This window comes from Ursus maritimus, unplaced genomic scaffold (assembly GCF_017311325.1).
Source record: "Ursus maritimus isolate PB19 unplaced genomic scaffold, ASM1731132v1 scaffold_7, whole genome shotgun sequence".
In the NCBI taxonomy this organism is placed as follows: Eukaryota; Metazoa; Chordata; class Mammalia; order Carnivora; family Ursidae; genus Ursus; species Ursus maritimus.
Genome location: NW_024426885.1, coordinates 8055403 through 8079561, shown reverse-complemented (window position 1 = coordinate 8079561; position 24159 = coordinate 8055403). Strand labels below are relative to the sequence as shown.

At 51.0% G+C, this 24159-nt stretch overlaps 1 protein-coding gene across 8 annotated transcripts in view; it reads right to left on the bottom strand.

Annotated features, from left to right (window-relative positions):
• CHST15 (carbohydrate sulfotransferase 15) overlaps positions 1-24159 on the bottom strand; it is a 91535-nt gene that overhangs the window by 8850 nt on the left and 58526 nt on the right. For all 8 annotated transcript variants that reach the window (XM_040624659.1, XM_040624657.1, XM_040624660.1 and 5 more), the window contains 4 exons: positions 23445-23784; positions 21398-21544; positions 18205-18361; positions 3291-3447 (listed from right to left, as the gene is read on the bottom strand). In XM_040624659.1, the coding sequence (XP_040480593.1) occupies positions 3291-3447; positions 18205-18361; positions 21398-21544; positions 23445-23784 (801 nt within the window). The remainder of the gene's footprint in view (positions 1-3290; positions 3448-18204; positions 18362-21397; positions 21545-23444; positions 23785-24159) is intronic.

Sequence of the window (24159 nt, the reverse complement as noted above, 5' to 3'; positions counted from 1 at the left end):
AGAGTACTCAGTACTCACACAGTCTGGGATGTGGGAGAGCAAGACCTCAGCGGGTAAAAGAGGCGATAAGAACAGGAACACGCATGAATGGCAACAGCTCTGTGCATGTGGCAAAAGTCAATTCTTCCCGCCATCAGTCTGCGCTGAAAACAGCGATGATGGATAAGATAGCGAGGCCTGCTGAGGTCAGTTCTCCCAAGCTCTACAGCCCCCGAGTTCACGCCTCGCTAGGATCCGAGCCAACAGTCACATACACAGCTCCCAGCGGCCCCCCATGTGATGGCCTTCTTGTCTCTCCCTCCTTGCTTCCGCATACTTTGCGTTGTACGATAAAACCAAGAGTCCACCCGGACTAGGGGCTTCGCCTCCGTGACTGCACTCCTTGCTGTGCCAGGCCCTGCAGCCCCTTTGGGCCTCTCTTTGGTCCAAATTATTGGTCTCTGAGTAACCATTTCATCTCTCGACAAGCGTGCTATGCAGCACTGGGAGAGGATGGTTCCAGCACCTTCTCTGAACCACGCTAGCTGGAAGGGTCACCTCAACTCTCCCTGTCCTGCCTCATGCCCACCCTCCCTTCCAGGTCACGTCCTGGCTGGGGTTTCTTAAAGAACTGAGCACAGTGCTGAACACAGAATGGGCACCCAGTGTATGTCCTTGGGGACGAACTGAGTCCCAGCTGTGAGTGAGGCCCGTCCCCATTTCACACCACATCAATGAATTTTCAGGAAATGTCTCTCCAGCAGGCCCTGCATGGATGACCCTCACGGTCATAAATAATCATAATAAAAGCAACAGCTAAGAGCCAGAGCCATTTTGAAGCAAATACGGTACTTGACACGCCAACCAGAAAACACGTGGTTTCCCCTCTGATCCCGCCACCTCATCTAATCCATCTGCACATCCTTACCACTATTCCTTCTAATTATTTCTAGAAACTTCCATTCTCTCCTATCCTGCTCCACCACCAGTTCTCTTCCAGAAATCCCATCCCACACCCACCCCAGACTCCCTGTCTCTGGGAGACAACCCACCCTCCCACCCCCCGGGGCCCCGTATACTGGGCATCTTTCTCAAATGCAAAACTGCTATAACTATCCTCTCCTTAAGCCCTCCCTGAGGACTCATCTCCCTCAGGATGAAGTCCAGACTTCCAAGGTACAGCAGATCCTTGGTGATGCAGGCTCATACCTCCCTCTTGCCATCACCCCACCACCCACAAAACCATGTGCTATAGCAGCTGTAGCAAACGCCCTCCGTGCCCACCCCTGGGCCTTTGTGTATCCTGTTCCCCTCACCTGAACAGCTCACTACCTCCATGTCCCTGGATGACTCACCCTTTAAGGCTCAGCTCAAACATTACCTCTCCTAGGAAGTCCCCCTTGCCCTGTGTCCAGGTGGCCTCTGCTGGGGGCCACAGCTCCTGCCCCAGCCTCTATGTCACTTGCCCACTAGGGATGGGGCTGCACCGGAACCCAAGGACATGCCTGTCCTACCACAGCTGCAGTACCAGCCCAGGTGCCAGGCACAGACACAGCGAGACAATGAATGCACGTGAAGGATGGCAGAATATGCTGCCCCAAAATATACCACTTTGGTATAAGGATTATTTTGAGCTGAAGGCAACTGAAAACACAGATATAAGAAAAGCTCTCTGCCCTCACCCTGTTGGCCTACAAGCGGTACATAAATTTGTAAGGGTGCCCTTCCTCCCCTCTCCACCAGGATGGACCAAAGTTTATCACTGGAGACAACTCTAGACCTTTGTCAGCCTTAAGACAGCACCAAGGACCTGACATAACAAACCTCAGTAAAACTCACCCTCACCAGCCATTAGTTCCCTCATACATTTATTTGCCTTCCCACAATTTGCTGTTCTAGAAACTCAAAGTCCTTTCCCTTTGTCTGGTCACCTCTCTACAAATGTACTCTTCTCCTATTAAGACGTTATATAAGCCTGAGTTCTAACCATCTTTCTGAGTTACTCATCAGGGACATGTGTATCTGCAACACACACGTTAATAAATTTCTGGGGTTTTTTCCTCTTGTGAAACTGTCTTTTGTCAGTCTGATTTACGGGGCCCCAACCAATGACTTTACGATGGCTGGAAGAAAAGGATTATTTATTTCTCCCCTCCATGTGAATGAACTATCTCTCTGATCCTTACAATAGCCCAATAAAGCAGTGGTATTAACTCCGTTTTATGAGGAAGCCATGGAGTCTCAGAGAAGCTACAACAACTGTTCAGAGTCACATGGCTAGTAAATACCCAGGCTGGGAACTGCATCGTCTGGCTCCACAGGCCACTCCTCTACCCTACCAGATTCTGGCCAGATTCTGTGCGGATCTGTGTCCTTGTCTGCAGCTTCTCTGACAAACTAAAAACTCTGGCAGGAGAGCCTCAATCCAACTCAAGGCCCAGTGCATCCTGCCAGAAGTAGTACCCTGCCTTCCAGAGAGGATGGCCTTGATAACAAAAAAGAGGGGGTGAAACTCTCTGACCTTGAACTCCCCACGCCCAGGGGGTTCCCAGCCTCCACCTCCAGCACATCTGTCTGCCTTACCACATGATGCGCTCCACAGAGCACCACTTGTGAACCACACCCCAGGACAGAGGCAGCACCGGCTTTTACAGTGGAAGGCTTTCCCGCTGCACAAATCTACTGCAAAGACATGCACACAACCCAGGAGCTGTGCGGCAGAAAACCACCCTTAGCCAAAGTGTGCTGAATTCACCACCAGCAGCTTTTTTTGCATAAAAGAAGGCAAGAATGTATAGCTAGATTCCGGAAAGCGAAAAAGAGAAAAGAAAAGAGAGATCAAGGGAAAACATTTTTCTGTTTAGGCCCTGCCGAAGAAACACTGGAAGTCATTGGTGGGCAATATGTTAAACCACCAGAGCAATCCACCACTGGAGAACACGCTTAAGACCATTTGAGAGCTGGGTCCCTGTGTCTGCCAATCCTAATTGCAGGGTGCGTTTTCAGAGCCTCACTACATGGTAATCTTCTTAAATGTGCCCTCATTCCCTGCAGAGGGAGGAGAGAGTGTTGTACTGGGGAGATGAGCAGGGAAGAAAGCCTGGTGCCAGCTGAAAGGGCCCATCCCTTTCAGTTTTTACGTCCGTGCATATTTGTGTGTGCATTAGCACCGCTCAGAGGCATGGGGAGAGGCATCTGCACATTCAAATGCTTCTCTGTGTTTCTATGCTTCCATCCCATCCACCATGCCGCCTGCATAATAAGCACCAAGGCGCCTGTTCTGAGGGTAGCCGGGCTTCCAGGATACGCACAGGCATGGCATTGTTGAGTGTGTTGTTGTAGACGCAGGCACGCAAGGAATAATCGAGCATGCAATTTTCAAACAGCTGCAGAGCTTCCGTCACTTTTTCATGGAAGTCATCGGCAGATTTATTCGAACTTGCGAAGTAGAGATAGTCGGAGTACAACCTGTGAATAAAATAAATGGATATTTTTACCACCCGGGAATGGGAAATCACGCTCCTTGGGTGACAATGACAATCAATATGCAATCACACGATCTCATCTTGTTCATTAGGACCCTGCCATTTCTCTTTTTCCCTTGTGGATGGGCCACTTTCCCAACTCCTCTCATACCTCCCACCTCTGCCAGGGCCACCCAGACTCTCCTGGGCTCAGACTCGTCTACACTGGCCCCAGACAAGCCACCAGTACTTTCTTTATCCTTTGCAGCCTGTTGAGCATGCAGCCCTGCTTTCCCTGTCCCAGTAAGCTTAGAAACTGTCAAGAGCGAAGACAGGCCATGAAAATGTTATGCTCCTTCCGATCTCTCTCTCCTCCATCTGAGGCAACAAGAACATCTGTCGCTCTTACAACATTACAGTTCCTTGTGAAATTCCTGCCCATTCCATAGACATTTCAAACATTAAAAAAAAAATTGTGAGATGTGTCTTTCTAGATTGATAGGAACCTACTTTTTAACACAATATAAACCCCCCCCCTGCATATGCATGCAGTCACCTGTAACCCTGTTTGTTTGTCCATGGGTTCGTTCACACAGATCCCACCACAGGGATGTGTCATGTCTTCCTACAGGAACTGGCGCTGCCACTCCCTGACCGAACTTTACTGGGGCGCCTCTAAATCTTCTTCCCAACTAGGCCTCACCTTATAGATGGCCACATCCATCCGTGAATTGCCCAATTTCCGTGAATTGCCCAATTTCAGCAAGAATACTGCTAGGTCGGTTTAGCCAGAATCCCCCACCCTCTGATATCTGATTATCCTCCATATGTGGTGGGTTCCTGGTCCCCCCTCCCCGCCGCCTCCCCTAGGAGATGTCTGACCCCCTCAGCCTGCCTTCAGCCGGAATCCTGCTAGGTCGGGTTGGTAAAAACCCTGACCCGCTTACCCCGATGTGTCCTCTCAGTAATTTCCAACCCCTCAACCCCCACTCCTCCTTGGCTGTAAGTTCCCACCTTTCCCTGCTGTACCCAGAGCTGAGGCCAGTCTTTGTCCCCACGCTGTGTCCCGAACCATGTGCAATGGTCCTGAATGAAGTCTGCCTTCCAGCCTTGAACAAGCACCAGGATAAGGGTCTGCTCACTTTCTTTCTTTCTCTTTCTATCCTTCCTTCCTTCAATAAATCCTCTGCAAATATATTTTATTGGACTTTCAGCATTACAGATAGTTTTTTTTTTTAAGCATGGAATATTTCTTTTCTTACATCACATAAACAAACAGTAAGACAAGATGAGTTATAACAACATAATAAATGCAGCTCCCATGGAAAGTCTTCCTGCCCAGTTTCTCCGGTGGTCCTAACTGGGAGTCCTGCTCCCCAAAGGTGACCTTCATTATCAGTTGCTGAAATAGCCTTCCAGAAATTTTCTGTTCCCTACTCAAGCACATACCTGCATATTTTATATTTTTGAAAACACAGATGGCATCCGATTGTATCGGATGGAGTCAGGTCACAGACCTACCACGGTGGCACTTTTCCAATCATCTCGTTTGGAGGACTCTGAACATCCATAAAAGCAGGTAAGACGGTATACTGCAGCCTGACAGTACCGTGAGGCCACTGTCACCAAATAACTTTTCTTTAACAGAACTGAGTCGTGAGTTCCCACGCCTTTTCCTGCTTTCTGCTTGCAGAGAGGGTAAGTCTTCATCTTTTGTTTTTCTTCATTTCTGCCTGTTGCCTTTCTGATGCCCACTCCGATGTGACCTCCGCACTGCACCCTTCCCTCATGCACTGTCCTTGGCCTGCCTGTGGGAACACGCGGCTGACGCAGGGTGGCCTCCTTGCTCCAAGGACTCACGTTCTCTCTCCTGCTAACGCGATACTTTGTACTTCCCCAACTTCTCCAATGTGGCTTCACTCATTCCAGTGAAGGCAAGTCAGTGAATCTTACTCTGTACCAAATGTCTGAGGAGTACACATCCGTCCTGCCAACTACTCCCCACGCTCCGGCCTGACCCCGGCACTCAGCCACACCCATGGGGGCAAAACCACAGGGCCCCCATGGCACAGGCCAGCTGCAAATGTTCCTCCCGTGCCCCTCCCTCTACCAGGAGGGTATGCAGACGTACTGATAACACAAGCGTAGCTTCTCAGCGGCCAGAGCTGCTTCTCCTCAGACATTTGACACAGGGCCTTTGACACGACCCTTTAGAATCCATCCACAGCCCGTGTCCACAGAGGACACCTGTGAGAAGTCTGGAGATGTCTGGGATCTGCCTACAGACAGTCTACACACACCCTGGAATGGGAGAGTTTTATAGACCTCAGCCTGTTTGATTAAATTCTTCAAAAGGCTCTGTTTCCAGACTCGTCATTAGTGACGCTCAGTGACTGGTGAGTTCACGCCCCCCAGATCCGTGCCTACCCAAGCACATCACCCAGAATGATATTACATCCACCTGTTACAGGGTCCCACATCACCCGTCCATCGCGACACCCATCACTGCAGGCCGGTCACAGTATAACCTAGAGGCTGACGGGTAAAGGCCAAAATCAGATTTGCCTGGACCCCAAAGAGCAATGCAGCCGTATGTGCCACACATACCATGTGGCCGTGAGTCTGATGCGGTGCCCTTCCAGGCTCACACATTTCTTACCAGTCCCACTGATATTATGTCCCAGGCCAAGAAACTCTGTCCAGAAAAAGTAACAGACACCTTTGAAACTGTCATCAAAATCTGTGTTTAATAGGAAATCTAGACCAGAGTTCTTACCAAGGACTCCTACAGGACTACCTACATTCCCTGGTGGAACTGGAATTCTATCACATAAATTACTATCTAAAAACCCAACCACTGGGTCAAGCTTTCCATACCGAGATTTTGTAGTAATATTTCTTGCGGACGTTTGGCTCACAAATAAAACAAGAGCCCCTAAACCTGCCTCGATTTTAAACATCAAGTAACTTCATGAAGAATCTGCTGATTCCATATAATTCTTTAGAGATCAGGAAGTAATCCCAGGGAACAATCTGGAACGTGTCTGAGAGAGATCAGGAAGTGATCCCAGGGAACAACCTGGAACGTGTCTGAGGTTCCAACCAGGACAGGCCAGCCCTGGTAGGGGGCAGGATGGTGGAGAGGACTACAGATTTTCATCTGTTTGAGGTGAGGTGAAATGAACTCAGGACCTCACCTTCTGGGAGTCAGGTTCAAGGCCTTTTACAACCAGGCCAGGCCTATCTCCTCAGTAGAGCAGAGGCGGGTATCCTGAGCCCCTCAGACCCTCCAGGGACCCTGGATCTGCCCACAGAATGTGCAGTGGGCCTCGGGATTCCCTCGAGCCCACATGCATGCTAGCACGTATATCTGTAACCAAACGTCCTTCACGTTCCACTTTGTCAAAAACATCTGAGCAGACACTTTATTCATCACAACGAATGGCCGTCCCTCCCATGTGGATTCTATAGGTCTCCCCAAAACATGTCCCCGGTACCTGTAAATGGGATGTTATTTGGAAATAGGGTCTTTGCAGATGAAATTATGTTGATATAGAGTGGGTTGTAAATCTGATGACTGGTGTCCTTACAAAGGAGACAGAGACACAGGGGAGAAGGCCACGTGAAGACAGAGGGAGAGGATGGGGTGATGACTGCCACAAGCCGGGGACCACCCAGGGCTGTCAGCCACCAGCAGCAGCTGGACACAGGCCTGGGACAGTCCCTTCCTCAGAAGCCCCAGAAGGAACTTACCCTGCTGACACCTGGCCTTTAGGCTTAACCTTCAGAACTGCCAGAGAACACATTTCTGTTGCTTTAAGCCACCAGGTTTACAGAAATTTGTTGCAACAGCCCCAGGAAACACAGGCAGGTTCTAATCCCGAATTGCCAGGAAGACTGACAAGTCATTTCTGCCAGCACCTCTCCCCTACCCTGAGACCCTGGCAGAGTCCTGCATGTGCAGCTGGATGGGGCCACAGGGCCATCTTTCCCACAGAGACACAAGAAAGAAGGCAAAGGAAAAGCATGAGCTCTCATTTTGGGGGGAGCGCTGTTTGGATCCCCCGAAGAATGGGGCTCATGCTTCATAAAAATGTCAGCAAATACTCAATGCTATAATTTCCCCGCAGCTGCTTTCTAGGGGGAAAGGACCAGGTAGTGACCAAGGATGACTGAAAGCCACTTAGATGGTTTAAAACCATTCAGTAAATGTTGAGAAGGGCAGCGAATATATCAAGAATAAGGATCCAAAAGCTGGAGTAGGCACACCCATGTAACAAGAGATAAATCTAAATTTATCCACATTTTGGTCTTTCAAACCAACTGTGGAATGATGAAGTAGGGGAGAGAAGCCAGCAGGGAAAATACACCACAGGTTAAGCCGACATAAGCTCATAATGAATCATCACAGAAGTTCCCAGACACTTATGCAAATCTCAGGATGCATTAACAAAGGTATGGCATTGAGAATGAGGAAGGATGTCACTCTGCTCCACCCTGGCAGATTGGGACCCCAAAGGATGCTTGCCTGCTTCAGTGCTGGGTACTGAATGGTGGGGGGAAGGAGCTGTTCCATCTGAAGAAGAAAGACTTAGAAGAAAGAATAAGTTTCAATGTCTATAAGGCTGTCCTGGCTGGAAGGAGACCTGAACCACGCTCCTGAAGGACTGACTGATCAGTAGGTAGAAGCTTCGGGAACTAGTTTGAGGCAAGGCAAAAAGTCTCCAGCTGGGACAGTGCAGCATGAAGTGAGTGGCCCCAGTGGTAGGAGCAGCCAAGGCTGGTGGGGCTGAGTGAGAGCCAGCTGACCCTGACCCCCAGCCAGCCCCCCTGCAGCTTAGGGGCTGCTAAGACCCTTCTCCTGAACTACCTAGTTGTCTTCCTCTTCAACCATCCCAAACAGATGGGTGTTACATTTGGCCAGGACTGTTTCCAAGAGTAATTCCAAATATAAGTCCAAATACATTCCAGGCCTTCTGTGCTATGGTTATTTTAAAAGGCTGCTAGGCGGCCCCATGACAGGGGCTCAGCCCTCGTGGAGGTGCGCTCAGCTCCCGCCTGGGCAGGGTGGGGGTCCTGGGGCCCAGCACTGCTGCAAGGGGGAGCGGGAGAGAATATGTACCTGGGGGGGGGTGGCTCCCTCAACCCAGGGCCTCTGGAAGGGACAACGTCTCTCCCATGGGGACAGAGGAGTGGCTATCAAGGCCATCACTGAAGGGCCCACCGGGTAAAATCAAGACGGTTATGCCAAGGCCAGTGGTGATTCTCTTCAACGACACAGAACCTACGTGAGCAGAGGTGGGGGGCCTGCTCGCCACAACAACGGCGGCAGCCACTACTCCGTGGGCTGCCCCTGCACGTCAGGCTCGCGCAAGTGCTAGGGGCTTCAGCTCGTGGTCCACCCCTGATGCGGCCGCCCCTCCCCAGGCCCTGCGCTGGGTACTGCGCACATGTCCTCATTCCGTGTGCAAGACCTGCCCCCGAACCCGAGACACAAGCTCAAGGTCATCACCCTGTCTCAGGAGAAGACTGGCTTTTTGGAGAGATTAGGGAGTTCCCAAGGTTACACAGCCCAGGAGACTTTGCAGCTGGAGCCCAAACCAACCCATGGCTGCCTGAGCCCCAAGCCCCCCGACACAACAGGCCTCAGCTCTGGCCTCAGAGTTCAAAGAGCCAAATCAAGAGCTGACAAGAGCGGGGTGCTGGCCAGTGGAGCCGATGGGCTTGGCGTTTTGTTTGAGGTGCACGGTGATTTGGAACGCTGTAAGAGAACTAGTTAGTGACTTACAGGGGACAGAAAAGCAATCACGAGGCGTAACAGAGCAGCAAACGCTCAGGGTAAACACGACGAGCTTCACCGTCACGATCAGGAAAAGCCGATGCGGTCACAGAGCAGCGCACTGGGCGTCCAGAAAATGGCAGCAACCACAAAAAGGTGTTCAGGTATTTATTAGAATTTCAGAGCTCCCGGAGTGACCTCTGAGCACGCACATAAGCTGATAGTCATTGGCTGCTGCAACAGCTCATTTGATTTAAATGGTTTGGCTCTTCAATGATGGTGTGCTTGTCGGCCAGCCTTCGCGCAACGAGGAGACCCAGGCAGGTTCCAGCTCAACGTCACTAGTTCAGGGAGGCTGGCTTCTCCTCCTTTTGAAATGGTTTTGTTCATACCATTTTAAAATTGAGATGTAATCGACATATCAACAATTCAGTAGTTTTTAGCAGACACACAAAGCTGCACAAGTATCATCACCAGACAATTCCAGAAGACTTTCATCACCCCAGAAAGTGACTGTCGGTTTTAACCTGTCAGTTCCGAGGGAGACTCACAGGAGAAGTCACGGAGATCCCACGCCCACAAGGCACACGGAAGGTTCGACTGCATCAGCTCCGTCTCGAGAGCCCGAGCGGTGCCATCGCTCCCAGCTACTGCTCTGCGTGTCAGACGTCTTGGAGAGCTGAGCTCTGAGAAAAGATCAGGGGCGGACGCCGAGGTGCTGGGCGGCGGAGAGCAGCTGACGGCTCCTGGGGGGGCTCACCGACGGCTGTGCTGGCCCCGACTTGGCTGTGCGCCCAGAGCGCCCACCAGCCGGCTTCTCAGTGACACACGTGAACAGCCCTATTTCCTCCAGCAGGAGCCCCCAAGAGGTGGGCACGCTCTCGTCTTCCACTTCAGCCCTCACCCCATGACATCTCCACCACTCTGTAGCCATCCGAACGGTGATGACAAGAATGAAACCCGGAGAGCCCCCTCATCATTCTCCATTTGCCGGCATCCACGTGCAAATCACTGATCAATAACGTCCTGACCTCTGATAAGGTGCCATCAATAATGATTATGTATATTTTTTCCTTCAAGGAAATAAGGCCATTTAACGTGGCCGAGAAGGAGACCCTTCTGTCTCACTGAGTGATAAGCTGTGAATTTCTCATCACGAGGAACAACGAAGCAGGACTGGCAGGGCCAGCTCACTTGGAGGAAACGTCAAGAGCCACCCAAGGCCGTACACACGGGTGACACTGATGAGTCTCATTTTCTGCCAGAGAAGAACATCCAGGTTTGGGCCTAAACATGCCCACATGGATGCAACATCTCCAGCTCACTGAGGGCATTTGGGCTGGGTCTTCTCTTCCCCTGGAGCAGGAGGAGGGTTCCGGTTCACCTTTGTTTCTTCCAGAGCATCCAATCATGGGTCCTTGGTCAACATTCATGGAACAGAGGGGAGAACCTCTCAGAGCCAATACCAAACATCCCTTTGATCTAAAGCCTGGCATGGTTTACAAAGCACTTTCACACAGTTCCCTGTGACCCTGATAGCAGGCGTCTGCTGGCAGAGAAGGAAAGGAAGCACACAGAATTGCTGGGCTTCCCCTGGCTGAAGCAGCAGCAAAGCCAGGCCTGGATCCCTGGCTGTGGGATCCCACCGCAGAGAGTGGTCCCTGACTGCTGCGCACCCCCCCCCCAAAAGCTTTAACTCGCCAACCTCACTAATCCGAGGTCCCTGAAGTGACCTGGCGGTCCAGAGTGGACTGAGCGCCCTCCCCCATCCTGGCCTGAGGGGTCCACGGCTCATAGCCTCCGCAGACAGAGCAACAAGGGGCCCTTCTCCCCGGTGTGCCTCCCCCCGTCCCCCGAAGACAATCCGGGTGGGAATACTCAGGACTGCCAACGACTTTGTAAACATTTCCCCAAAAATAAACAGTGTCAAACACATGGGAATTTTCAGCATGATGGTTTTTCTCTCCCCAGTAACAAGATGTGGCCCCTCACCAGGCGATTACTCCCAAATGGCCATCGGAGCACTTTCACGAAGGCCAGCGCTGTCCTGGCCGGGGCCTGGCCGGCTCGCCCTCCCTGATCTGACGTCCGAGGCCGACCCCCTGGCCCTTGGGTGGCTCCCAGTTCAGCCCTATGAACGTGACCTCACACTACTTTTAGGGCTCATTAAAGGCATGCCAGTGGCACCCAGACAGCTTCTGAGAAGCAAAATGCCTCAATTCACCAGGAAACAGGCTGCTGAGAGACACTCTATTAAGTCTCCTGCAGACTGCTGCTAATCCTTCCTCCTCCAGGGTCTTAAAGACAAGGAGAGTGGGAGCCAGAGGGAGGGAGGCAGGGCATGGAATCGCTCCTCGGCTGTCACAACCTCTCTGCTCCACCGGCCTCTCCCCCCACTCCAGCTCTTGCCCCCAGAGTTCTCTGAATTTCCCTTTAAGATTATGGATGCTAATAACTGATCCATCAGCGCTGAGGAACAGCCTGCCCTCTAATCCTCGTGCAAACGTGTGATAGAGAACACGTCACCGGACGCCGGCATGCCAGCTCTCCTCTCCTGTCGCAGAACGTGTCCGTGGTGTGACATCAGTGCTTCCAGCGACCTAGAGAAGTTCAGCTGTTTGGAAAAGATCTTCAGCACAGGCTGAGTGGCGAGAGAAATTCTTGTCGCAGGTCAGAGGTCTATAGCGATTCAGAAGCATCGGTTGGCGCAGCCTCCTGCCATCTGAGCTTGGTATCGCCCTGGGATCGGCATTTCGCTCTCGCTGATGTGGAGTCCATGCTTAGCCACCCAGAAGACAGGGGAAGTGGGGAGTCATCCTGCTGATGGCTCACCGTCCCATCCCACCCAGCATCTGTCCTCAGCAGAAAAGACGTGTTCCACCCACAGTGAAACCTCCCCAGGGCAGAGAGCAGACGGTGGCCGCTGGACGGGAGAGGCCTCCCCAGCGACAGCTCGGAAGGGCCCAGCCACACAGCTCCTGATGGCACTGGGGAGACCTCTGTGCAACTGTGTCATGGCCCAGCCCTTCGCTCTGTCTGGCTCGCCCCATTGGACCCCCCAGCTTGTCCCACAACGGGGTCCGTAATCCTCCTGCACACACACTGCTGTCTCCCCGTCTGCGTCCCAAGGACCAGCCTCTGATAGGAAGACAGCTCGACTCCTCAAACAACACGGGCTCAAATCCAGCCTGGCCACTGCTAACCAGGTGACTGCGGGGAGATGACTTAGCCCCACTGAGCCCAAACACCTACTTGCCAAGCACGAGTGGGGCAATGCCTGAACAGTGCTTAGCACAGAGGGAGCCCTGAGTTAATGCTGAGGTCACTTAATTGAGGGCCGTCCCACTCCTTCCATTAGACATAGGCGCCAGGGGGGCAGACAACGATTTTGCCCTTTGACATGTGCCCCACATGTAGCACTTCAAAGGCGTCCAATGACTGTTTAGTGAGTAAACGAGTGCTCACTCTGCGTTACTGTTATTATTTGCTACTAGTGTGACCTAGTAATAATAGCTAACGATTACATAGTATATTTTGCATTCATCCAGCACTATTTAAATACGTTACATATATTAAGTTATTCTCACAACCCTAAAAGCAGGACTATTTTCCCCCATTTCACCAATAAGTAAATGAGACACAGAGAGGTCTAGTAGTTTGCCCAAGGTCAGTGGCAGAACCGGAACCATCTGGTCCCCCCCCAAGGCTATGACTCTGTCAAGGTGACCCTGGTTTTCCACTTACTACCCACATGTCTTTCCACCCACTTTGCAGATGGAGTAAAATCCATGAAACCAGGATTCCTGTCCAAAGGGTTAGCATCGCTCATTACTCTGTCCGATGACCAAATGCATGTAAATGGACACATTTCATTAAGTGCTTGATTCCCTCCCTTCCTAGTACATCAACATAAATAGATTAATTATTGACTCAGTCTAGTGGATTGTTAAGAAGTCAGTTTCTACAAGCAGATGAAGAAAACAATGCCCCAGGAGTCAAAGTTCAAGGTGCCCGGGTCAAAATCAAGTTCTCGCTCTTTACTGAGCTCAGTTCTCCTTCCCGTTGGACCCGTCATCATAAAACGTGAGCACCAAGCATCCTGTGCTGGCCACCGCCATCCCTGGCATTAAGACTACGCACAGAATTAGACCCAAAACATAGACACGGTAAAATCCTTAATAGATGGCATGTGACCCCACTCCAAGTGTCCCCTGAACGAACTACATCAGAGGGCTCAGCACCTTCCAGCCATTTGTCCCAGTTAATGAAGGCGGTGTCTGAATTAGGAGGCAAACTCTGTCAACCACTCACAAACGAAGCGACGGGAAGCTAACAGGAGATGTGCTGAAAGGAACAGTCTTTCCCACTTTAGAGTCGAATTAAAGGAAGAAAAATTCTGCTTTTTAATTAACTAGGCCAATTTGGCCTAGAAATGGTTCACTTTTTTAAACTGTCATTATCTCTTACGTAGAGAAATTTGCAGCGTGAAACTTGGCTGGCCCTTCTGGCCATGAGAACCAGCCTACCCGCATTCCACTATTCCTCTGTTCTCCTGGGGGGGGGGGGGAGGGAAATAAACGTACCATTTACATCTTTCTCTGGAAACTTAATAAGTGATTGATTTGATTCTGTGTGCAATCCCAACATTTTAAAAACCCTCTACCTTGGATCAATTTTAGAAATAAAGGCTAAATGTGAATCTGAAACTAGAAATAAACTCCACCCCCATCCCCCACCAATTTGTAGATGGAAAGAGCAGTTTAGCCTAATCCCACCCGCAGCAAGCAACCCCCAGAACCTTCCCCTACAGAAGAGCAAGGTCATGGAATGACCCAAGTGGGCTGATGGCCTGGACCCAGTTAGACCAATGGGAACAGGGGTTCCAAGTGTTTGTTTCTTCCAAAAATCTAAACATTGAATATCTATCATCCTTTCCGGCTGGATGGCGAATAAGCCATTTAAGATACGCCATGAGTCATGGGTTTCAAAAAAGAAATTCCTATTGTTGCATACTTTTTATCAATGTTTGAAAAGCGAGGAAACAGCTGTTGCTTTCAGTAACCCACACAGAAAATGTGCACATGAACACACCCTCCACTGTACACGTGCAGGTGCTGTCTCTGGACATGGTAATGTGCTGGCAGCTTCTCTGCTCCTGGCCGCACCGCTGGGGCCCAGGTTCCTGGACGATCAGATGGGGAAATGGACGGCAGGTGTGGCAGGCGATCATCCCTGTTCCTTGACACGCACACCCTGCCATCTCCTCCCCTTGAGTGTGGCCTGGCCCTCAGGACTTGCTTCTAACCAACGGAATGTGGTCAAGGTGATGGGCCAACACTCTAGTGATCAGATTACAAAAGATCGTGACTTCTGACCTGTCTGCTGATCCTCTCCCTGGGTGGCTCTGAAGAAGCAAGCAGCCGTGTTGGCAGAAGCAAGGCATTGAGGGCAGTCTCAAGCCAACGGCCAGCAAAGAACGGAGGCCCTCCTTCCAACAGCCATTGAGGAACTGAATTTTGCCAACAACCATGTGAGCTTAGAAGCAGAGCCTTCCCCAGTCAAGCCTTTGGATGAGACCCCACCCTGGTGAAGCCTTGACTGCAGCCCTGGGAGAGATCCTGAAGGAGAGGACGCAGTAAACTGTGCCAGATTCTGACCCACAGAAACTATGCAATACTGAGTGTGTGGTGTTTTAAGCTTCTAGGTTTTGGGGTGATTTGTCACGTAGCAGTAGATGACTAACGTAGGAGGCAACCCAACAACGGGGTTAGCCTCCTGATGCAGGCTGTCACCATGGCATCCTGCCATCCCCTCCTCGGCACCACGACATCCACCATGAGAGAGTCCAGGCCTCACTTCTAGGTAAAAGTGCCAGCTCCCGGAGGGTAGGCACTGGGTGGGCCTTCATCCTTCCGGGACATGTATATGCTTAGCACCCACCACAGGGCCCAACATGGGGTCAGGGCTCAGCAAATGTCTGAGCTGATGAACTATCTCCGTTGAGGACCAGAAAGGCAAGAAATCTTCACTTTCAACTCCTACAATAGACAGAGTATTTGTTCCAGAAAGCAGGCAAGCAAGCAAACAAAACAAAACACGGTGACTACTTGGAAGGGCCATCTTGGGGCCCTCGAGCCTTCTAAGGGAAGGCAGACTTTTGGCTGGGTCTGAGAGGCAGGCTGGTCAGGTCCTGCTTCTGGCTCACTGTCTGAACCTGGGCAGCACCATGACTCCCCCCGCCCCATTCAGAGGCCCGCCTGATGGCACTTGTGTCCTCAGAGATAAAATCAGAACTGCAGGAAGAGAGGGATACATGTAGGGAAGTTGACTCCACTCTGCAACATGAGAACCCATGGTCTTTACATTTGTCCTCACTGATCTCCCTGCTCGGGATGCTTCTTTCTCTCAACCACATTCTTTGTTGACTTGGCAAACTCTTACTCGTCCTTCAAAACCCAGCCTGGCTTTGGCTCCTCCAAAGTAACTCTTTCCCACCTGAAGCTCATTCCCTCTTCTGAGCCACTTCTCATCTTCCCTCTTGCTCCGACTGAATCCACAGACTGTAACAACCACAGCCATTCCTGTCTTGCAACCAGCCATGAGCTCCCCATGCCCAGGGCCTAGAACAGGGCTGACACACACTGAACAAGCCCAGACACAGACCGGTTCCCGCTGCTCTATGCCCAGGGAGGGACAACATGTTGCAGTTTTCACTCTCTTGGCCCCCTGAGGTTGAGGTGCAGTGTGACCTTCCTCAGAACAAGGAACTAGGGAGATGTGACAGGAAGACATTCAGGGAGCAGAAAGCACACTCTTGAGAGGATGTTCCAACCTTGTGAACTGCAGCTGGGGGCCGTCTGGGGGAGGGAGGCAGAGCAGCTGTGAAAACACCTCAGTGGGCGGCAAGGGGTCATTTAGTCACTAAGCCTTTCCTTTCAAGGCTGACAGTTACATAATCATGTCCACACAAGAGCATCACTGGTTTGTGTCAACTGTTCTCAGACTGAGGGGGACCAGCTCACTCCGTGAGCAGAAGGGCCAAACTTGTGCCTCCGAAGTGTGGGAACCAGAAGATAGGATGAGGCGAGCTGCTCCAAGGTCAGTGGCTGCCTCAGAACCAGACCAATGGATTCCTGAGGCTGAAAGGAGGACGGAACCAGAGTGGAACCATCTGGGACATATAGATGTGCCTTATGGCATAGCACCAGGAGGCTGCAAGGGGCAGAGATGGAGGGGGATAATCCAGGTCCCTTCTGACCAGATGACATTCAGAGCCACAGGGGCCATTTTGAGAACTCCACTGAAAGGACAGAGAGATAAATTCAGGGAGGTGTGAGCAGGGCAGGACTTCAAGTCATGTCCTTTGGGGGCAACAAAGTGAAACAAACGAAGCAAGTTATAAGACTCTATGTGCTTACAATTATGTGTGTACACACACACACACACACACACCACTTAGCTGCATAGGTAGGCAGTCTGGAAGAAAAACACTCAATATAAATAAGAGCTATCTGATGGGAGATTATAGGTGCTTTCTATAATAGTTTTCTTTATAGCTTTCCGGTGTACTTCCTAAAATTTCCACAACAAGCATGTCTTACTTCCATCACCGGCAAGGATGTGAGGCCAGGAACGCATGCCCGTCCGTGAAGGTATTCAGGGCCTACTAGACTCCTAGGGCTGCTGAGACAAACTACCACCGTCTCATGGCTGGTGACCGTGGGAGTTCATTCTCTGGCCCTCCTGAAAGATGCTAGTCTGGAAGCCTGACGTCGGCAGGGTGGGGTTCTGCTAGGGGTTCTGAGGGAGGCTCTGTTCCAGGCCCATCTCCAGCTGCCAGTTGACAATCCTCGGCGTTCCCTGGCCTGCAGACACGTTACTCCGGTCTCTGCCTCCGTCATCACGTGGTGCTCTCCCTGTGTCCAGATGTGCTCTTTTCACATGGACACCAGCCACCGGATTGGGGGCCACCCTAATCCAATAGGACCTCATCTTAACTTGAGTCCATCTGCATAGACCCTGTTTTCAAACAAGATCACACTCACACGTATGGGGAGGGGGTGACTAGAACTTCAACATATCCTTGCAAAGGGCATAATTCAACCCGTAACAAGAGGTGGGTAGCCCAAAGGAAAGGGAGACACGGAGGGCTGGGTCTGCTTCAACATCTGGCAGGCTCTCCCGCTTGGGGAGCGTGACCCTTGGGTCTATGGGGAAGAAACAGATCCAGTGTGGATGCTCCCAAAAGACAGACTTGATTGCATAACAGGAAGACTACTGTCACCAAGCTGGACTGGTCATCTTGGGTGGGGGACTCCCACTCTTGGGTCCTGGAGCCGCCTGAGGGCTCCTCTCTCTGATGGGATAGTACTGCGTGGATTGTCACGCTAAGTGAATTTCAGGTCCTGGACGCCCCAGGCTTCTGTCATCCCCACTGGCTTCGTCTGACTCAAGCATCACCAGCGCCAACCCGGCCACCCCCATACTGTGAAGTCTCATGCTAGCTGTGCCTTGGACATACTGGGCGACCCCTGCTTTTTTACAACAAAGCAGCCCTGCCCATCATCTCTCCTCCTTTTGGCTTTTCAAGGAAAGGGGGAGACTGAATACTTGGAGCTGATAGGGATAAAGGCCTCGCTCAGGTCGGGACACAAGGAATCGTGGGAGCCAAACCCCTTGGGAAACCCTGACATCCCCTGATTCCAAGGGGGTTTTGCACAATAACCAAGGAGGGTCCCACGTTCCCAAGTCAAACAGGCCAGAGGCTGAAGGTCCACAGACCAGTCAGAAGGTCTAAGAAAACAATCCACAATTTGTTTAGACCCAGTGAAGATTGCACCAACAATAACATTTACATAAGAAATAGCAGTAAAATTGCAAGTTAAGCTTGTTTATTTTAAAAAAAAAAAAAAAAGGAAGATCTTGTTCAAGCAGTTCAAAACTGCTTTTTCACCCCAAATACAAGAAATCCAAAATGCTCACCTCTCCACAGGGTCCCTGAGCATGACGATAAGTTTTGCATCTGGCTGAAAGGCGTGGATGAAGTCCTGGGTCAGAAAGGGCGGCTCTCCATCCGTGCTGTTGTCATAGAAGAAGGTCCAGGCATTGTTGTCCCACATGGTGGAGGCACTGGCCTCCCCTAGAAACAGAGAACACTGCACATGAGCAGTGCTGAGTTGCGGGCTCCCACGGGGCAGCTGCTAGGGACCAAACCAGGCTCCACGCTGACACCGGACTCCAGGAAGAGGAGGCTGACAAGGCCCCTCTGCCACAGTGACCTCCCCCGCTCCCACCCAGAGGTCGCTGTCTGGAAATCAAGGTGATCCGGGCAACACTGAGCATCTGCTTCCTCCCAGCTCCTCTCCAGGATGTGTAAAAAAAAACCCTCTACCAGCATCTGGCCTCCCAATTTCATGATATTTGACATTGCTCATGGTGCACAGCTCTGTGGCATTTTAAAGGCCCACTGAGAATGTACTAGATGGTTCCCTTCGAAAAGCACCAGAGATGAAGGAGTAGTTTGGGGAAGCTGACCTTCATTAGGAAATTAGATGCAATCTGCATTGGATTTTACATGAAATCACAACCCACGGCTGGTCCCCAGCACGCCCTGAGAGCAAACCAAGAGAAAGATTTTGCGGGAAGGCTCACGGGACCTCAGTCTGGAGGTGCTGTGTCCTGAGTGCCCCCCCACTTCATCGCCCTGCACACAGCTGGCACTCACTCCGTGCTGACTGGGTGGACAGGGAGTGGGTCCACCCTTTTCTATCACGGTCTGTATGAATGAAGGATGAAATGTTAAATACACATTCTAGGACAGCCCTGAGGCCAAGATACACACATTTCAACATCTCTCACTCAGATACTTGAACCAATTCCCTGACTTTTTTTTTTTTTAGAAGATTTAGAAAGAAAGGCAAATCGATCAACTACATACAAATTCAATTTCCCAACATTTTACATGGGTATTTGATACGTCACAAAGTCACTTATTCAGGGAAAACCTGAGCCAAAAGACTAGCGTCTTTGATCAGTGATGAGTGCATCACAATAATGCAGGGAGCTGGCAGACAGGCCCCGTCTGTTCTGTTGTCTGTGCAATCACATTCAGGTGAGCACTTCTGTTCTGGTCTTTCCTCTCTTCTCTTTTTTTAAAAATAATACCATAGGATATAGGAAAGACAAGTCAATCAGAAGTCCTTTGAAAATTCTCCTCACAATGAATACAAGAATATTAGAACAAGAGAAGTATCTAAAACTAAATTGGCACAATTCTGTCAAATCTCATAAATATACTACTACAACCATACAAACATTTGTCCATCCTCCAGTCCGTCCGTCCGTCCATTCATCCTCCGTTCATTTCACATCCATTCATCCAGAAAGCATTCATCTGGCGTCTACTAAGTGCCTGGCACTGTGCTTGTGATAGAGGAGGGAAACAAGACAGACAATCCCCTCTCCTGTCCAACCTTGCAATCTAGGGGGGGCCGACAACTCCATATGCAATCAGCCCCCCATGTGAGCACATGGACAGGGTAGAGCAGGGTGCCCTGAGAGCAAAGGCAGGGGCACTTCAGTGTGTCTAGAGCCCCACCCCTGAGAACCCGGCCACTCAAACCCTTCGTAAGCCCAGCCATCAGCCCAGACCACTGAGGAAAGGCTCTCTCTCAGCCCTGAGCCGAGATGCAGATCGACCCCCTACTCTCTACCAAAGATCTAACCAGAGGAAGCTGAAGCTGAATCACGTTCCAGGGCTGGAATGGAGCTGGTCCAGCAAGCCCACTGAACAGATGTGCAGGCCGAGCTCAGGAATACAAAGATGGACTCGTCACAAGGCACAGAGCTGCCTGGTGGCATGGGTGGGCGAGCTGCCAGCTTTCCCCACACCTCTCCACTACCTAAAACTCCCCAAACTCTGCTTTAGGTAAATATCAGAGCAGCAAATTTTTTCTTTAATTTTCCTTCTTAAATCTGGAAGTAAGTAAAATTAGAAAACCAAACTAAGGCTTTCCTTTTTCATTCATTATCTTAGGCTCTATTTCCTAGCCCTAGGATATATATTTTTAGCTCTTTCATAAGAACATGAGATTCTCCCAGAGGCATATGGTGTGGGAGTCACAGTCAAATATTAATTAGACTTGTGATCTAAGGTGTGTGGACCCAAGGCTGCAAGAAAATAGCTAGTAGCCAATTCACACCGGGGTGGGGGTGGTGTATGATCTCATCCGGCTCTCCGAACTTGATTTCTTTGGGTTAAAAAAACAAAACAACAAATAAATCAGGGCTTAGGCATGTAAGCCTATCTCCTAGGACAGGAAGAGTCAAAAGCAAAGAGCCATCTTTCGAATGGTTGATTACAATTCCTCTTAGTTGCTAACAGAGTCACTGAATTCGGAGAATCAAAATATAATAGAGTTAGGAAAATAAAAAAACAGATTGCTGCCTCAGGTAACCAATTTAAGGAAACTATGTGGCCAGATTTCTCTCTTTCAGAAGGTGTAAGTGGATAAATGTCTTCTCCTAAGCTGAATCCAATACAAAGAGCGAATAGGTAGGTTCTTTATAAACGTTCTTGTGAATTAAAAAAAATGGTTATTAATCAAGCCACCTCATTTTGAATGTCTAAAGGCATTAACTTGACAATGGCTAGGCTTTTTCAACAGCAATTAGTCACCAACAATGCATCGGGGCTGTTATCTGTTTCTGGAGAGATTGCCTCTGTCTTTACCAGGTCCTGGGGCCAGGGATTCCAAAGGCCACGATATTAAATCAATGACTAACCGGTTAATTTTATGCTCCCCCATCCCAACTTAGACCGGTCTGTCATGAAGAGAAACCAAGCACGTGTGCTTCATTTAAATAAAAACAAAAAAATGTCAATTTTTAGGAAAAAAAAACATTCCAGGTACATGGCCGTCTCCGTGTACTAAAAAGTCTGCTCAACATTTCTGCTTTCCAGAAATTATGTCAGTGATGTAAACGTTTCACACAGCAGTAAGAGTGATGGCCAGGCTGGGAGGCACGCCCTCCACCGAGACAGCAGGCCTCCTGCAAATGTTCCCCAGGCCACAGCAAAAGCCAGGCCAGCCCTAGAGCAGAAGGGGCCCAGTGGGAGTGGGGGCTGGGCCCCAGGCAGGAGCGGCCCCAACGGGGAGTCACACAGAAGCCGTACCGATAATGATTCTAGTCATCCTGCTCTGCTCCTGCGCAGAGCCGGCCTGCAGGCCTTGATGGATCTGGTGTGCAGCCAGGTCAAAGAGGTCCAGGTAATCTTCCACGGGGTAGCGGTCCCGAAGCCCGTCTCTCAGGCGGACAATCCCTACGAGAACCAAGAAGCAGGAGTTACTGAGGACGAAGCGGCCACTGCTGGGGGGTGGCCTCCTAGGAAGAGATAGAGAGGGATGGAAAGGCCCAGGGGCCAGCCGCAGCAGCCGAGGCTCCACCCAAGTGAGCCGCTGGAAGGGGCTCGCAGGGAGAATGTTTGCAAATTGGCTGTCCTCTTTAGCCTGCTCCCTTCGAGGGGTGGGAGACCACCACTGAGCTGCAAGTGGTGGCTTCTAGGATGGCACACCCATTCGAGAACTATGAACACATCTGCTTGGAAGGCCGGACTTTGGGGCTGGCTGACAGGGGCACCAGGTGGGGCCCTGAAGTGGCTGGGCAGCAAGGGCATCCAGAATGCACACACTGTATCAAACAGGAATGGGAGGGTTTTTAAAGATTTTATTTGAGAGAGAGAAAGAGAACAAGCAGCGAAAGGGCAGAGGGAGAAGCAGGCTCCCCAACACGGGGCTCCATCCCAGGGCCCTGGGATCCTGCCCTGAGCCAAAAGCAGATGCTTAACCGACTGAGCCACCCAGGTGCTCCAGAAAAGGAGTTTTTATCGGAGCTTTTTTCTCTCTCTGGCCTGTTTGATCAAGCAGGTCGTCTGTCTGTCCAAACAAGGGGAATTGTCCCAGAATCCCAGGACACACGGTTGAACTTACTAGTCATTCTGCCATAGCCCAATGCAGCCGAAATTTGCCCTTTGCCTTAAAAACAGGTCAATTTTGCGTGCAACTTTATTAACAACACAACACTGCCCCCAAACCACAGCTACCAAGGTTAATAGAAAGTGGAGGGAAAACGTCCATTTGCAAAAGAGCAAGAGGTTCAAGGAGACTCTGAGTACCAGATCCCAGAAGCACGCGCCCCTGTGTGTTTCCCTCGTCCCCGCCAGTGGGAGGCTGGTTCTCATTAGGGCAAATGGTGAGCCGTGCAGGGAGAGCACCCTACATGACACCGGGGCTCCCACAGCTGCCTCTGCCAAACCACGAAAGACACATTTCCTCCTCTTGGTTCACTCAGGAAGAACATCAAAAGGATTAAGTCAATTTGTCAGGAAACAAACAGGACTTGATCTAAACTTAGGCTCTTCGAAGGAAAACTTTTAAGTTGCCCTTCTAAGCAACCTGGTCCTTTACATGAAACACGCCCTGGAGTTCCGCCCCAGCTTTTGGCATTTGTCGAAGTGACTGAACGTCTCCTGGCAGAAGGGAAAAGGTTAAGAAAAGGAAACAGTGACCCGAGGGTTGCGGGGTGGCTGGGGCTGAGTGGGAGCCATATCCAAAGTCATCCCTGTGTGCAAGGGGTGCTGTGAGCAAGGTCGCCCAGAGTCATGTCCGTGTGATTTTCCTTCTGCGCTTGAGGCAGACGGATGGTGCAGGTCAGAGAAAAAATGAGGCCCAAAGCAGCTCGAAGACGTGTTCACAGCCCTCGGAGGAGCCAGCCAGAAACTCGCACTCACCCGGCATGGCAGCCTTTCTTCCCGGTGTCCCCCTGGGGTGGGGGTGGGGGGCTCTGGGGGCCACAATACAAAGATGGGGGGCACAGCCCCAGAAAAACGCCCACCTGGCACCCTTACCCTTGCCCTGCATACAGCTGGCACTCAATAAATGCTCTCTGGGTGGCTGGGAGGTAGGTCCAGCCCCGCGGATGTTTGTGCGGGGGGCGGGGGTGGGCTGGACTAGCGAATTGCCTGCACTTTGCGTCTCAAGGTGTTTCCTCACCTCCTGCGCTGCCTCCCTGGCGGCCCTGAGCACCACGCCTGGCGCCCGCCCCGCGGGCCAGACCTGCGCCAAGCGCGGCTGAACAACCAAAGGACTGAGGCAGGAGGCGACAGGAAGAGACTTGGCACCCGCACGCAGGTCCCGCCCCCCGCGGCGACCCCTCGCGCTCACCGAAGCGCTTCCGGGTCCACCAGTGGGGCTCCTTGATGGCGGAGAACTTGACTTCCGGGTGCAGCCGGAGGCGGTCGTAGAGGTCGGTGGTGCCGCACTTGGGCTGCCCGATGATGTAGAAGCGCGGCAGGCAGCGGAGGCGGAAGTGCTTCCCGCTGGCGTGGGACAGGTGGCCCCAGAAGGCCTTGCGCAGGGCGTCGAAGGTGGAGCGGAAGCGCTTGGAGTAGAGCACGTAGGAGTTGGTCAGGTACGGGTCAGTGGTGTTCCTGCCCGTGAACTCCTCGTACCAACAGGGGCTCTTGCTATTTGGAAGAAATTTATTGGGGATTACTGAAAACATCTGCAACGAAAGAGAAAAAGAGGGCGAGACACACGGAGGGGGGAAATTAGCAAGAACACGTTCTAACCACGATGCGGTCATGCCCTGACCCTCGTTACGGTGTTCACATTTGAAGTATCATTTGACAATGGCTAAACACTAAAATAAAGCAAAGCTTGGTACACAGCCAAGACCATGTTTTTCCTTAGCCCAAAATAAAACTAAAATTTGGAGAGAATGAAGATAAAAGCTTACTCAAAATCCATCCTACGCCAGCACGCACAGCAATCTAATTAAATTTCACAGTTGGAATCTTTTTACTAGTTGTGTATTTAAATGACCATTAGAGACAAAAATACTAATTAGGACACAATAGAAACAGGATGATGGTGATCT